The sequence below is a fragment of the Polyodon spathula genome, chromosome 2 (assembly GCF_017654505.1).
Source record: "Polyodon spathula isolate WHYD16114869_AA chromosome 2, ASM1765450v1, whole genome shotgun sequence".
Lineage (NCBI taxonomy): Eukaryota > Metazoa > Chordata > Actinopteri > Acipenseriformes > Polyodontidae > Polyodon > Polyodon spathula.
The window spans coordinates 106,043,339-106,059,654 of record NC_054535.1 but is presented as its reverse complement, the minus strand read 5'-3'; the positions used below and the strand labels follow the sequence as shown (position 1 = coordinate 106,059,654).

The 16,316-nt window shown below is 41.8% G+C and overlaps 1 protein-coding gene across 9 annotated transcripts in view; it reads right to left on the bottom strand.

Moving 5' to 3' along the window:
• The window catches only part of LOC121306654 (protein unc-13 homolog B), an 88,814-nt gene that overhangs the window by 29,565 nt on the left and 42,933 nt on the right, over positions 1 to 16,316 (bottom strand). For all 9 annotated transcript variants that reach the window (XM_041238521.1, XM_041238531.1, XM_041238507.1 and 6 more), the window contains 13 exons: positions 16,103 to 16,177; positions 14,128 to 14,347; positions 12,082 to 12,309; positions 10,763 to 10,904; positions 9,197 to 9,366; positions 5,477 to 5,592; positions 4,530 to 4,693; positions 4,156 to 4,306; positions 3,580 to 3,648; positions 2,875 to 2,964; positions 1,504 to 1,638; positions 767 to 897; positions 84 to 169 (listed from right to left, as the gene is read on the bottom strand). In XM_041238521.1, coding sequence (XP_041094455.1) covers positions 84 to 169; positions 767 to 897; positions 1,504 to 1,638; positions 2,875 to 2,964; positions 3,580 to 3,648; positions 4,156 to 4,306; positions 4,530 to 4,693; positions 5,477 to 5,592; positions 9,197 to 9,366; positions 10,763 to 10,904; positions 12,082 to 12,309; positions 14,128 to 14,347; positions 16,103 to 16,177 — 1,777 coding nt within the window. The remainder of the gene's footprint in view (positions 1 to 83; positions 170 to 766; positions 898 to 1,503; positions 1,639 to 2,874; positions 2,965 to 3,579; positions 3,649 to 4,155; positions 4,307 to 4,529; positions 4,694 to 5,476; positions 5,593 to 9,196; positions 9,367 to 10,762; positions 10,905 to 12,081; positions 12,310 to 14,127; positions 14,348 to 16,102; positions 16,178 to 16,316) is intronic.

Below are 16,316 nucleotides of genomic sequence, written 5' to 3'. Positions count from 1 at the left end.
TATTAGGTTTCCAGCACTCTTGGTGGTGAAAGGGAGCTGCTGTGCTGTAACACATTGTAATGACCCTGGGCTGGCCTGCCTACCTTCCATTGCATACATCATGTCCTGGGCAAAGAGGTTCCACATCACCTCCGCACTGACCTTCCCTACATTGAGCTCCTGGGGGAACCTGAAACAGAGAGGGGTTCTCAGCATCTCAAACCAGCATTCACCAGCATTACAAATCGGGCTTCTGTTTTACACTCTTTATTTTTTTACATTAAGGCTTCCCACAGATTTTGTATTTTAAAACCAGTACTAGTAAAATAAAATTACCATACAAATATTTTTTACCAGAACTACAGTTCATAATATTATTGATAGTATTTTTGATAGTATTTTTTTTATGCAGTCTAATATAAATATATTCTTACGTCCTATGTGTAGGATCTGCAGGGGAAGCTGTTTTAATGGAGTTTGGTCTTTGTAAAGTCTTTCACAACCTCAACAGAAATGAGCATGAGGTGCCGGAAGAGAGTCATCTCATGTAGTCTCAGTGTAGTTATGGTGCAAAGGACATTAACGAAAATGGTTTCTACTTAAAATGCTACTTTTATAGAACAGATCTTTCCGTTAATATGACATTCTGTTAACTGCAAAACAATCCAGATAAAAAAAATTATAATATTTTTTTTCTATTAAAAAAAAAAAAAAAAAAAAAAAACCCTGGACTGCTGGGTATCATTCCCCTGCCCCTGTCGGCACTCCGTCTGCAGGCTGCACTCACTGGTTGAGGACGAGGGTGTAGGAGTTCTTGTCTTCCTCAATGATGGACACTATGAGGGTAATGAGTTTGGGCCAGAAATCCAGGTTCTTGATGCTCGGCCCCTGCTCTTCTGGGGGCACATCCTTCTTATTCTGTTCAATCAAAGAGCAGCGAGAGTTGAGACCAGCTCACATTGGTGTGATACAGTCTACACACAAGCAAGGGTCTACACACAAGCAAGGGTCTACACACAAGCAAGGGTCTATACACAAGCAAGGGTCTACACACAAGCAAGGGTCTACACACAAGCAAGGGTCTACACACAAGCAAGAGTCTATACACAAGCAAGGGTCTACACACAAGCAAGGGTCTACACACAAGCAAGAGTCTATACACAAGCAAGAGTCTATATACCAGCATGGGTCTACACACAAGCAAGGGTCTACACACAAGCAAGGGTCTACAAACAAGCAAGGGTCTATACACAAGCAAGGGTCTACACACAAGCAAGGGTCTACAAACAAGCAAGGGTCTATACACAAGCAAGGGTCTACAAACATGCAAGGGTCTATACACAAGCAAGGGTCTACAAACATGCAAGGGTCTATACACAAGCAAGGGTCTATACCCATGATATAGTCTATACACAAGCAAGGGTCTATACCCATGGTACAGTCTATACACAAGCAAGGGTCTATACCCATGATATAGTTTATACACAAGCAAGGGTCTATATCCATGGTACAGTCTGTGCTCACCGGGTCAGTCTGGTACTCGCGGCTGTACAGCTCCTGGCAGTTGTTGAAGATGTACTCGTAGGTGGAGTTGAGGCAGGCCTTCACACAGTCCTTCACCACCTGGCTGGCCCTGGGGGGGCTCTGCAGCTCCTGCACCTGCAACCCCACAATAGACAAACCTCAGCTGGCATGCTTTACACAGGCAGAACTGGACCTCTGCTTCCACAAGCCACATCATTTCATTATAGTAGATAAGAGCAGAGAGCCTGGCCAATATCATGAAAGCAAGTGCTCCCTTATACAATTCGATAGTTCAAGAACTTGGTTGAGCCGTGCTGACAGTAATGAAGCTTGTGGAATCACTGAAGAAGTTGATTGAGCCGTGTTGTCAGTAATGACGCTTGTGGAATCACTGAAGAAGTTGGTTGAGCCGTGTTGACAGTAATGAAGCTTGTGGAATCACTGAAGAACTTGGTTAAGCCATGTTGACAGTAAGGAAGCTTGTGAAATCACTGAAGAACTTGGTTGAGCCGTGTTGACAGTAATGAAGCTTGTGGAATCACTGAAGAACTTGGTCGAGCCGAGTTGACAGTAAGGAAGCTTGTGGAATCACTGAAGAACTTGGTTGAGCCGTGTTGACAGTAATGAAGCTTGTGGAATCACTGAAGCCTGCATCAGTTTAAGGGTTGGGAGCAATCTAATGTACTCCAGCTCTACACTACCACTTCTGAGGAAAGCATCCTTTAATGTGGAATTCATGGATGATTTCAGAGCTCTGTCAATGATAACGTGAACCTCACACCAGACATGCAGCAAGCTCATTTTCTTTGCTGGAGGAGTTGCACCAAACGCAGCGATCAAACTCCTTGTCCATTGCCTTTCCACATAAACACTCGCTCCTGGCTCCCGACTGGCCACATCCAAAGCAAGCAATCCATTTCTAAATTCGTCCAGTGTGAGAAGGGATTCAAACTTCTGTTTTCATTATTTTTATTACATTTTTTCAAAAAATAGAACTGATGGTCGATTGCAAAAAGTACATGATAATACAAAAATATATGAATGAATGGATATTTTTAAATTATTTGACATACGATTTAAATAAGTGACAATGTACAAAGCAGCAAATTCCTCTTCAAAAGCCTTTCCAAGTGTAAAGTGTGACGCATAAGATGTTTCCACTCTAGAAGTGTGGTCCCTTTCTAATATTTAAGAACTTATTTCTTTAGTATTCTTGATGAATAGCTTAATATCATGTTTAATTCATTTTAAGTGAAAGGAAGACCTTGGAAATTTATTCCCAAAATGAAAACCCCTTTACTGACATACGAGGGCCTGAAGCTTCTCGCCTGTGTGTGTTGAAACAGAGAGTACAGTGGCGTGGGTTGTTACCTTCATTCTGAAGAAAGTGATGCTGGTGAGCAGATCCACGGTGGATTTCAGATCTTGCAGTCTGTCCGGGCTGCTGGCTGGGAAGTTGTTCTGTCAGACAAACGCATCAGAACAAAATCAATACAAAAGAGAAAGAGCAACCACAGTGCTCTTCCGTGGTTCAAGTCACGGCTTCAACATGATATGAACTTGCTGTATACATCACTCAAAAAATATATATAAAAACATACAAAAACATATACACGTTCTTCAAATGATGCAACTACCTGCCACCAAATCCATAATATCTTTGTGTTTGAGATAAAGTTTGGGGCTTATACATTTTTAAGTTTTCTAGTGTAACAGGGAGGTGGCTGGGTGTAGACCAGCACAGGGATTCAAGCCCAGTTTGCATGAGCAGTTCCAGAGCTGAAGGGGTTTGAATACAGTATGTAAGGCAGTACATTAAACAACACTGCCTGCTGCCAGGGTTCCCCAAATAAAAACAACAAGAGCCCCTTTCAAACAGCCACAACTCATCAAATGTATAGTAGCTTTTAAAAGCACAGAGAATAAAATAATGCATTATTACAATGGTTAGCGTTAGGATATTGGAATCACATAATGATATGCAGTGTAATTATTTTAGTTTAATTTACACAGCTATTGACTGATCACCTTTAATAAAGAAATGTAATGTAAGGACGCTCTGTGGCGTTTACTCACGCGGTACATGGAGAGGTCGATGCGCAGGGAATTGTGAAGCTGGTCGAGTAGCTTAACAAACCGCTCTTTCTGTTTCACAAGGATGGAAAAAAAAACAGGTTGATAAAATAAATAAAAACTGATTTTACTTGAGCTTAATACAACTAAACATGTACACCTGACCGTCTTCTGATTAACTCTAGGCTGGTTCTTTAAGGTCCTTAAGGTTGCTCGTCCAAAGTAAGAGAACGAATATAAGAGACAAAGGGCCATGTTTTCAAAGTGTTTTCTCTATTCTTTCATTAACTCCTATCTTTTTTTAAAAGGGTAAAATGTCTTAATTTTAGAAAACTAGAACCAAACTAAATAATATACAGTAATCCAAGTACTTTTAAGCACTTCCTTTTGTTCTCATTTTGTTTAAAAACAGTAAGACGCAATTAAAGACCATCATCTTTATTTAACACCTATTTTTTGAAAGGAATAAATTCAGTAAGCTGAACTTATGGCTATTTGTTTAGACAGGTGATCTGCAGAAACAGCTGCTGCATGTTCCCACAGAGACACGCTGCCCCCTGCTGGCAGGGGAGGTCGTACCCCGAAGTTGGAGGCGGAGAAGCGGTCAGAAGCGGATACATTGGTGGAGGCGGTGGTGTGAGCATAGTAGGCGTTGATGTTGGCAAGCAATGTGCTCATGACCGCTGGCACGCCTGGGCACATGTACTTCGACGACAGACAGGCAAAGTGGCTGCAGGGACACGATGAGAACAACATTTCAACATTCATAAAACAAACAAACAAACAAACAAAGACAGCTGATTCATGAAGCACCTTCCAGGAAATACATTTAAAAAAATAAATAAATAAATCATGTTTTAATTTTAAATTCAACACGTTATTCCAATCACAAGCACACTAAAGTGCTGTGGATTGATGGAGCCACGTCGCCTCAGTGTGCAAAGGAAACTCACGTCATGGCTTGGTAGATGGACTCTATCCCGTAGCGCATCGCAAACTCGTCCACAATCTCCTGTGCCACCTCGTCGAAGTACACCTTCCAGGCATCGTCTCCCTTGGCATCGGGGATCTTCACCATCCCGTTGCCCTGCACGTCCACCAGGTAGTGGAACTCGTTCTACAGCAGCACAGAAACACACCGCGCTGACACATACATGCAGAGAAGGCTACCACAGGACTTTTGCAGCTGTACCAGGCTTTCCCCATTGTTGTACTGTGCATTTACCATACATTAACCTGGTCTGCCGTTTTGATTAATATGCTTATCCATACCTTGCTATTCTTTAGAATGCTTGCCTATGCAGTACCATGCTTTCACTATCTTTATTACACTTTGCTATGCTTTTACTGTGGGAAATTTTAAAAGGGCAGGTCTGCAGTATCATATAAGGAGTGTGGTCACCAGTTACAGAACCCCCCCTTAATACTACTACAGTACACACTGTGAACAGCCTATCTGCCAGCTAGCATTTCAGTCACATTACAACTGCAGAGATCTGTCCAGACTCAGTGTGAAACAAACAAAAAAAAAAGCATTTAGCAGACTTACTTTATTGAAATCTTTTACTGTCCAAACTTCCTACAGTGTGCATTTGAAATGGCCAGAGTTTATTAAGTTGTTCAACTACAGGCTATATTTCAATCATTAAGATCAGCCATAATGTTCTGTAGGAGTTAACTGCTGTGTTTGAGTCTGTTTTTACAGAAACAGTATAAATGAAGACACCTGATCAAACTCAAATATTTTTCTCAATGTCTTCATTTCCAGGAAAGATTTCCAGTCTAAATGTTTCGTTAAAGAATATTCTGGAATTCTTCTGTTATTACAAAATGCTCTATCCTTGTTATGGATGAACTCTCCACTGATAACTGCACTGGCTTGCAGTGCGCGGGGTTATACCTCGTGCAGACAGGTGTACTGGATGTGGTAGGGTGCCACCTTCTCCTCTCCTTTGATCTCCACGCTGATCTGCAGCCGGATTGCTCCTGACACTGCAGACTTGTCTGTTCTCTTCTCTGGGGAGACAAACAGGACAAAACAATTCAAGTCAAATGGGATCATAGCTATTCCACTCCTGTCCCTATCCCCTCTGAACCACACTGGTGCTGGTTAGAGGCAGGGGTAGTCAAAGGGAAAGACTTTATGCAGAGTGACTGAAAAGAACAGAGGTGTGCAATACAGAACAGACTATCCTATACCTGTCAGGGTGTTTTCTTTTGTAATTGGGTCGCTCAAGTGGGCCAAGCTCTGTGTAGGTGTTCTTCCATTAGGGGTTGAAGATACATAAACTACACGTGATGGAGAAAAGGGTTTCCCCTTATACAAGTTTACCATAGTAAAAGAGGACAAAGTGTAAAGCTTTTCAAAGCACTGTAAAAAGAAAAATAGCGAGGTACAGTACTATAAAGCACATTCATAAAAATGGCAGGGTAAACCACAGTATGGTGAGACAGGTCTAGGATAAACATGGGAAAAGTGGTAAAACTGTAAAATACAGTGGAGAAAAACGGTCCAGAGCAAAAGAGTGCAGCAAAAATGTGTTGAAAAAATCTATATATAAAAAAGAAGCATGACTTCTAAAATTTCAGTATCCAACACACACAGCGAGGAGTGCTGTTAATCTGGCATTCTCTAAAAGCATCCATTAAACAACCAGGACATGTTCAGTGTGATTGCTTTTAATTTGCTCAATGACCGCTTAACCTCCACGCAGCGTGTCAACGTGGTGCATCACTGAACGAGAGCCTATTGGAGGGGGCTGTCATTTCTCAAGGACTCTCTTGCCAATGAGAAGCTAGCTCCCAAAGTGAACTGGACTAGATGAATGGGTTTCTGTCCTGTACAATTCAAGTGTTCTTACTCCTAGATCTCTGCAGTCTGCACATTGTTTTAGTTTTATTTACAGATGTAGTTATCTTACCATAAAATGATTTTTTGATTTAAGCAATTGGTCTGGGCAGTTTGTAATGCGAGTCTATACCAATGTGGCAATTTTTAAATTGCGCTTCATCAGAGATGGAGAAAAGTGAATAGAAATTTAAGATCATTAAATAAAATGTACTCTGAATCAAAATATTCCATCTACCGTGATCTAGATCTTCAGAAGGCTTCTGCGACTTTGAAGGATTATTTTTTATTAGACTCTGGTTTCAGGTTCGGATTAGCAGACCCCAAGAGTCAGGCTGTGTGTAAGTGAGAAGAACTCAATTGCTGTGTTTAAACTCTATCTTAGAGAGATTAACTCATCTGCCTGCTTCAAGCTGCTTCTGGGCTACTGCGTAGTGGACAGTTTAACTTGGGACAGTAATACAGTTAGCACTACATCCATCCATCCATCCATGTGTGATTTCATATCTCTAACCACCATTTCCAACTGGAATTAAATGATGCATCCATTTCAAATGAAAATTTTACATCAACGCTAACTCTACAAAAGGTAGAGAACGAACAGCTGCATTTTTAGAATCCGACTTCCTTTGTTTTTATTTACATGTGTTTAATCAATATCGTCGTTGTAGAACAGTAGTTACGCTGTGACAGACAGAGGTACTAGTGAAGCACCTGCTTAGTGCCTCCATTGCCATGGAGAGTGCAGTTTATATCAAGGGTCTGCATCACACCCCTGTGACCCCTGCAGATGGTTAAAACGTTACAAATGAAATGCCTTCTTGTAACTGGATTACTACGGAATGATCTGGTTGTAAGGTGCCCACAACAGCAGGTGTGGCCCTTCAGTTACTCCAGTGCAGGTGAGACTCTCACTGGCTGACACTGCAGGTATGAAGAGAATAATATGGGCACAGATAAGTTATACCAAACAACCCTTCAGCATACATTTTATATTTTGTATTTATTTATTTTTTTACATTTGAACAACCTACACTGGAAAAGAAAAAGATAGAAATACACAACAGTTCAATTCATCACTTAAAGAGAGTTTCATGCCTCGCGGAGCAAGCATGCTCATTCAAAAGATAGAGGAGAAAGAACAAGCACCAGTTTCCAGAATGGCCAGGACATTTTACACCAGGAGTGAAGAGACCTTGAGAGACTGGATCCAGCGTGCAATTGGGACAGGTGGATAGGCTAACAGTCAGTCAGTCAAACTCAGTTAGGAGAGTCGTGCAGGCAGCAAAGGGTTTTCAAGAGCTGGAAACGACACGATCAATTGATGAGACCTATTAAGAGCACAGGCAGCTGCGTTATGACCCAGCATGCAGGTCAGCGAAGGAAAGCTGAAGATGCTTTGAGACTGGGGATAAGCAACACAACCTGCCCTTTGCACAACTAAAACAACTGCTAATAGCATAAAGCTAGCAAGAAACTACTTACAACATCTGCAGGAAGCAGCAGTTACAGTAGGTTGATGTTGCAAGCTGTTTAATACATACACTTTAGTACTGGTTAAAGCATTTTCAGCCTCTCTGAAATCATTTTAGCCCTGTTTTTTCTCTCCAATTTAGCATCCAATTAGTGCCTTCACCGCAGCCAAGCCCAAGCCAATCGTCCAGGAACTCTACAGTGTATGTCGGCAAGCTGCCAACGTCTGACAAAGACCAGCCCTACAGATGCATGCTTTGAAATCACAGGGCGTCTGGCCAGTAGAGTTTGCTGTTACACAGCCCCTGCAGGCTTTGCCTCCCTAACCCACGAGCCAGGGCAATGCTCGCTGTGGAACCCAGCTCACAGCCAGGACACAAACCTGTGCTGCCTTGAATGCACGACTCACCCTGCAAACCACACTGTTGTGCCTTTACCAGGTGAGCCCCTGGAGGACCCCAAAACTCCAACTACTTAGAGCCATGGTGCTCTGCACTCTTATATCTTGTTGTATTTCTTTTTATATACACAGTTGGTTATGTCTCCCCTCACTAATAGATACAGAACATCCTGTACTTCCTCAGTCCTGCTGGCTTCAAAACTCGAGGCAGGATTTGATGACTAACTCTTTACAGAGGGTTCAGACAGCGTTACTATGTTTTTCATACAGACTGAGCACCGACAGAACCCTTCACCCAGCCCTCACGGTTGCTCAGGATTTAATTAGTCACTCTGAGCACCAGCTATCATGGCTAGTTTTTCTATGGTAATCCAGTTACCATAGAAACAACAAGCCTGCTAAAATTCGTGGCGCTCATTTTATTCTGTCACTGGTACAGCTGTTTCTAATGTACTTATTCCTTCCATTTAATTTAACAATCTGTTCCTCAGTTACCTTTAATTACCACACTGTTGTAAGCCACGTGCTTCTTGGCAGTGCTAACACAGATCTTCTGTAAGCTCTCATCTGCAAAGCAATGCAGAGATGAGTTCTAGAGCAAAAATGCATGTGTAAAAAACTATATACTGAGATGATTTGCAAGGGTACAGTTTGCCATCTTTCTTTGTTTATACAGTATATTGTTACCCTGATTGAATGAGCCCAGCCTTTAGATATTTAGAGAACGTAAACGAAAAGTGCAAGATTCACACAGGGTTTTGAGTTCTGAAACAAAAGCTTGTTGGTTCTATTTTTATAAATAGACCTCTGAAACCAACTTGTCAAAAACCACATTAAAAATCAATGGTGCCTGACAGCTGACAGTGTGTGCAGCCCTCAGCCATGGAGAGGATACTGACCCAGGTTGTACCAGACGTCCATCTCCCCGCTCAGGGTGCGCACCTCGATGATGGTCTGCCCGAGGAAGTCGTCGGACTCTCGTTTCAGCCGCTGCTTCACCCGGGACTTGATGTCATCGTCTTCGTCCCACACGCGCACCTTGATGCGGTCAGAGGAGTTGTGGCACTCGCTGCGGACGGGAGTGGAGGGGAGATAGGATTAGTAAGCTTTTTCTAAACTCTGCATGCCTCAGGCATCGTTTTAACTGAATATATTTACAATAAACATGCACATAAACAGATCAGAAGCTGCATCATAATTTGAGACCCATTGCTGTGCTTTAGCAGAAGACAAGTCAACTTTTCCAACTACCCCCCACTTCTGTTCTGTGCATTTAAAACCATCTTTTGTCCAGTGCCACGAGGAGTTCCTACTGAAATGTTCCTTTGGAATAATTCTGTGATCATTTCAAAGCATGAAGTTCAAGCAGGATATGAATTCTGGCCTCCAGGGGAGTTGTCTAACAAATGCAATGCCATGTCTGTGCAGACAATGGCACAACACCAGAACTATGCAATTTCACTTTGCCTTTACAAGCACTAGGGTTCCTAAGGCTGCAGAAGAACTCATCTGAATCCCTGAAGGAGCTCTCTGGCACACTGTTACTGGGTTGAGATGACACGTTCCTCCTTCGTTGGGGCTTTTCAATGTTTAGCAGGAATGTTTTATACAAAATGCTGTCAGCATTTAGACATTTAATCAGACATCCCTGGTTCTGAATGAATGCAGTACTACACACTGTGCATCCCTGCATTCTGATACCAGAGAGGCCGTGGCGATGCAGGGAAGGATAATAACCAGCTTAGCAATAACTATCAGCAACCCAGTGGATAGGGGATGGGCACGTATACAAAGTTAAAACACATGAAGAGTTGGAAAAGAGCAACTTTCTAGACTAATCTCAAAGTAGAAGACAAATAAAAGTATTCGTTTTCTTCAACATTTGATTAAAGAGCTACAGAAAATCTTCATTTTATTGTTCATCTTTGAAGTAATGCAATGGGGATTAGCATTCTTCCGTGATGTGCCTATCGAATTTACAGCTATTACAGTAAACTAGCTACTTCAACCCACCCTTGGCAAATGGTGTATCAATATACATCGGCAGAGAATCTTTGAGAGCTGATGTAATGCAGCTCAAGTTAATTAGTGTCTAAAGAATGTCTCCTGGGTCCAGGGAGAACACAGAATAATTACTGAGCGGAAATTTGAACAAATGAATAACTAGCGTTCAGATTTTTATGTTCCATGCACAGTAGTTATCATCTATGCTGTTAATACACTATCGCAATAAGACCCCATGGTGACCAGACTTACTGATTTAACTTGCAAATGTTTGCCTGGTCTCATTCCCTTCATGACTTCATGTGCAGGAGTGTTTGAAAATGTTCCAGTTGCCCTGCATGTACTTGTGAATATTTTCCCTTACATTTCAACATACTGTACTGAAGCTTCATTCAAGTATTAAAAGATGCAAGAAATGCAATGCAGTGTAAAGGGATGAGCAGCTGAGACGAGGCACTCACAAGTGGAACTTCTCCTCCCAGACAGGGTTGAGGTTCCCATAGATGGTCTTGGTTCTCTTCTTGGTCTTGCCCACCTGCGCGGTCACGTAGGGGTCGCTGGAGCCCGTCTTGTCCTTGGCTTGCAGACCCTGTGCGCACACCACTGTAGAGAAACACAAAAACACTGTTCATACTGCCTGCTCAGGAAGGGCTCCAGCCACCCTGTCAGAGACGTGGACTGCTCCTTCCACACCTGCTGTCCCCTCTCCTGCACGAAGAGCTGTTGTATAGCCCACACAAGCCCTCCACCTTGTGTAACAGGGTGGAGGCTGGGCAAGAACCAATGACCTGGGACACAGCAAGCAAGGACCTTAACTACTACACAAGAGAGCCAGGCTCATCTGCATGTGTGGTTATAGAGCTTACAGCATCATCTCCCTGTCGCAGATCAGAATCCGTACACTGCTGCATACACATCAAGGACACAGCTGTACTGGTCTTGAGTTATGACAGCAATCACTTGAAATCATATTGATACTACAGGCTGAGGCTTACCGTCTCAGAGCTGCAAAGGGAAGATGGTAAAGGAACATTTTGTGATCAAGCTCCTTCTGCATACAGACAGTCTTCCAGATAACAAAAATTTTTGCACCACAGTTTAGAAACTTTAGAAGCCCATTAAATCCTTTGCATGCATTCAAAACCCCATTCAAACCACACCATTCTTCACTGAATGTATTAGTCCGAACGCTAAATGCGCTTTTTACCTATTCATATTGCATTTGCTTACTGTTTTTAATGGAAACGCATTGGTAAATTGTCTTTTTTCTACTTAACATGCCACACAATAAAAATGTTTTGGAACCCAAACAATAGCTATTTTTCTATCACACAACAGCAGGTAAGTGTTTCATGTTACAATGCAAGTTTTACGTAACAGTTTAGTCATCATAATCAAAGCAAGTACAATAGTTTTATTTAATTTTTTTTTTTTGTTAAACACCCACATTCTCAACTTTTATAAACTTTACAGTTTACTTTTTAATCCATCAGTGCCGTGTTTTTAGTTTTTTTCTTGCCTTCCTCGTGGTTATATTTTTTTGAAGTACGGTTTGAAAAAGATTTGACAACACAGAAGAACATCACAGAGCAACAAACAACAGTCCTTTATACAGTAAATAACACAGAACACAAACAGAACATTTTAAGAAAACCTAATTAATAAGCATGCAAGTACACCTTTGGAAGCTATCTGGCCATTCCTTATTCGTGGCATAAAACCAATGGAACAGAAGATTGCAGGCGGCACCCTTCCCGTCCCGTCCTGTCTCTCCACTCACCGTTGATGGTGATCTTGGCTGACCACTTGGAGGTGCCATCGAGCACGCTCTGCTTGATGGTCTTCATCTGCTGTGCGTGTGCCATCTTGGAGATGACGAAGACGTCTCTGATGAGGTCGAAGATCTCCGGCTTGTTGCGCTCGCGGATCTTCATGCGGTCCTTCATGGCCATGATAATGTTTTGCGTGCGGTCCTCCGCACCGTGCTTGGAGCTCTTCTCTGCTGCGCCTGCATGTTCACGGTACATCGGATCACAAACAGCCATGCCGTGCCAGGGGGGCCTATTTTTTGTCATTTTATTTTTATCATTTTTTTTATCCGTTTATTAAAGTGCATGTTGTTAATATACAGGTTGTTCCTTAAAGAGGAAGTAGAGGGTTCCGAAAATACAGTGTTACACATCCTCCACGTGTTACTACCACAGTTTCAATACATCGCTACACATCCTCCACATGCTGCTACCACCGTTTCAATAGCATACTTGCCATTTGGCCGCTCTAGTGTCAGGATTTTTGTCCACATTGTCAATCAGGTAACACAACACTAACAGTGCATGATGTGGTACAGAACAGAAAAGCCTGAGCATTTGTTATTATTCTTATTATTATTACAGTGGAACGTGACATATCTGACCGTCACATAACCGACCTGATCAATTAAACAAACAAATAAATAAATAAATAAATATTAAAATTAGGCTATGAGAGCAAGTGCAGCGTCCGTGATGGGGACAGAAAGAAAGCGTTACAGCAATCAGCCCTTCGGTGCGTTCCTCTTTAAGAGAGGTGGGCTGTGTGCATGTGTCACTCAGCTGTGTGTAGCAGTGACATTTCAATACCCCTGTTGAGAAAACATTGTGTATTACTCTTTTATTTTTTGTGCAATGTGTTTATATGATGGCGCGCACACTTGCAGATATTGGCAGCGTGTTGTTGTTTTAAATGCATTTGAATTAAACAAAGCAAACTTCATAAATGCAATGCTTAATGGCCGTTTGTTTAAAACAGCTGAAGCAATATTCAAACAGAGCTGCTTATTGGCTGTTGGCAATATCAAGAGCGCAAAGCACATTGACAGAGATATTAAGAAAGCAGAACCAGGGAGGCAGGGACTTCTAGAGAAAGAAGCCACCAGGTACAGGTTACTGTACATTTACCGTTTATTTTGTATTTGTATTTTTTTTTTTTTTAATAGCTTTGCGTGGAAATGGCTTACAGTAAATCGAATAGCAACACTGTGTATTGTAGCCTAATTAATCTTGTTTATGTTTGCTTACTTTTAAAGCAAAAAATGTCCCCATATTTAAAGCATTTTGAATGTTGTTTTTGTTCACTAACCTATTTATGGAAGTGTAAATGCTTTTTCAACAGATGTTCGCAAATCTAACTTTTTCACCCATCCGCCTATACCCCAGTCCACAGGGGGTCGGATATGCAATGTTGTACTGTATTTATTTTTTTTAAAGAAAAATTACAGGTACATTATTTAAACAGGGACGTATAACGCTATATTTTCGGAACCCCACTACTTACTTTTTAACTTCAACAGGAAGGCATTACTTGGCCTAATAGTTTGATTACTGTACTACCCAAACAGCCTACAAGATATGGATGCAGAAATAAATAAATAAATACATACATACATACATACATACATACTATGTTAAAAAAAAAAACAGTGCTGAGCACCGCTCTTCTAAAGCTGAATGTAAAATCTGCTATTTCCAGTTCTTAGCTTAACAGTGGTATTGAAATACAGAGATTTTTAATCTCTACTGCAGAGTGTGCACCGTCTGTTTGATTTGCTTTCTGAAAAGGAAAAGAAAATCTAAAACAGAAGCACATGAAACTAAGTCAACCTAAACAACACACCAGTTAAAATAATGTTGATGTCATATTCATATCAAGTCGCTCTTCAAGGACCATGTTCCAGTCTTTGTATGTTTAAGATTCAATTATCTGGAAGTTTTCCAGCCCAAAAGAACACTGACCTACAGTAGTGTGTTCGGTTCAATAGCCATCAAGGTTGACCTCTGCGTTAACTTACGCTGCAGACAGTCTGCGTTGAGCAGGTCCTGGCACTTCTCGTGGCACTTGACCCCGCACTCAGAGCAGCGCATGCCCTGCCTGGCAATGCCCCACAGAAGCCCCTCGCACTCATAGCAGTAGGTGGGCGTGGTGGCGGTCCACACCTCGAAGTTGTGGGGCGTGGTGCAGGAGATGGGGTAGATGAGGGCCTGCAGGGTCTTCTTGTAAACATGGTTCTTCTGCAGAAAAACAACACAAAAGAGTTTTCCACACAATGCACAAAATCTGTTTATCAGTCAACACTCAGTGTGTATCTGTGTCTTTTGCAAAAAGAGTCTCAGTTACAACAAACTTTGGCTGGACTTGACCCAGGGACCGAGAGGGTAAGGACAGTGTATTCACAGGAGGGTTACGGCAGAGAAGTGTGGGACATATTCCCTGAACAAAATAACAATACATGAACGTGTATTAGAAATGTAAGTGGATTCATCAATGAAACTGTCTGTCTTGAGAAACAGGGCAAACTGCTGTGTCTTCAGAAGGGGGCCTCTGGCTTCCAGGCATAATGAACTATGTGACCTACTGATCAGGTGACCGGGGCCTGGACTGGATTAGGCCGAGTGGACAGTTGAATTATTTATAGATAATTCACACATGCAGCAACAATAGTTTTGACGCAAGGAAGACATAAATTAGCGATGTCCAGGTGGAAAAGGACATTAAAACATCTAAGGATTGTGAGCTTAAAGAGGCAAGGTACACAAATGACCTCATGAAAGAGCTAATCAACAGAGTGAGAAAGACTATTAATGTACAAGCAAAACTAAACATGTTACGCTCCACATAGAATGCTAAACAAGGTGCTGTCACTCTGCTAAGCAAAGCCTAAAAACAGACCCAAGATGGCACTCTACCTGAAAACAGACCCAAGAAGAGGAAGCAAGGTGCAAGCGAGTCACTACCTCAAGCAACGCGACTGAGGCCCGGCTGGAGGACTGCCATTAAAACTTAGAGCAACTGCTATCAGATAAACCAGTCTGAGTCTGCTGTACACCTAAAACCACAGTATCCACAATAAACTGTGCCCTGCTACCTGCGTAGCTAAAAGATTCAGCGAAGAGGACAGAGCGGACAGGCTCTCTTGTGGATTCTACCGAGGACCGAAGACTTTGTTGCAGCTGTTTGTTGATTCTATCTAGAATTGAAAGCCTTGTTGCCGAGTTTGATCCAATGTAGGATTGAAGACTTTGTTGCGGAGAGGAGAGCTTGTACTGGACACTTCAACAGATTGAGTTTCTAAGTCAGCAGACCAAAAGTTTAAGCTTCAAGGAACCGTTGAGTATAATTCCAGTTGCATTTTCCTTTCATGGAACCAAATTAATTAACTGTAACACATTCACATAGAATTGAACTGTTAATTATTTAGTTTGCACACTTTCTGTGTGAAATATCTTTTAGTGAAACTTGATGAACTATCTATAAGTAATCTACCTCATATTGTTGTATGAAGAATTTATTTAAAAGTAAACTTGCCATATCATTAATCTATATACCATTAATAAGCTTAATGTGATATATTCTAGGATTGTCTGCATCATTTCAGTCTGAGGCTGTGATTGTATGTGGGTGTGAGTGTGTGAGCAACTTACTAGCTACGTCACAGCTTGCTTGTGTGTGAGGAGACAGGCGGTGTCATATTTCAGTTGCCTGCTAGCCAGCATGAGTGCAGTTAAACTTTTGAATTGTGTTAGTGGTTAGAGACTAAGAGATTTACTTTCTGACTTTTCTGATTTTGGTTTATTATTTGTGTCTGCGTGTGTATGTGTGTTCATAGTAAATCCTTGATCTTTGTAAGTCAATTAAATACTATTAATAAGAGAACTAATCAACCCAGATAAACATTAAATGATCAATTATTGAATTGTTCCTGCAGAAGCTTAGTAAATTGTTACACTGTCACTTTAAAAACAAACCCCTCCCCCCTGTCTGTTTACCAGCTCCTCATCCTTAAGGGACGTCCGTGTCGCCAGGGCCGAGGTGATTCCCGCCTTCCTCGACTGAACCAGGGACTGCAGACAGCAAAACAACAGAGTTCAGGCATTACAAACTGTGCGACAGAAACCACAGAAACACCCCTCGAAAACATGGAGAGCCAGCTCCAGATTCATGGACTGTCACCCGTTTGGAAGCTCTTACGATCTAGAGGTT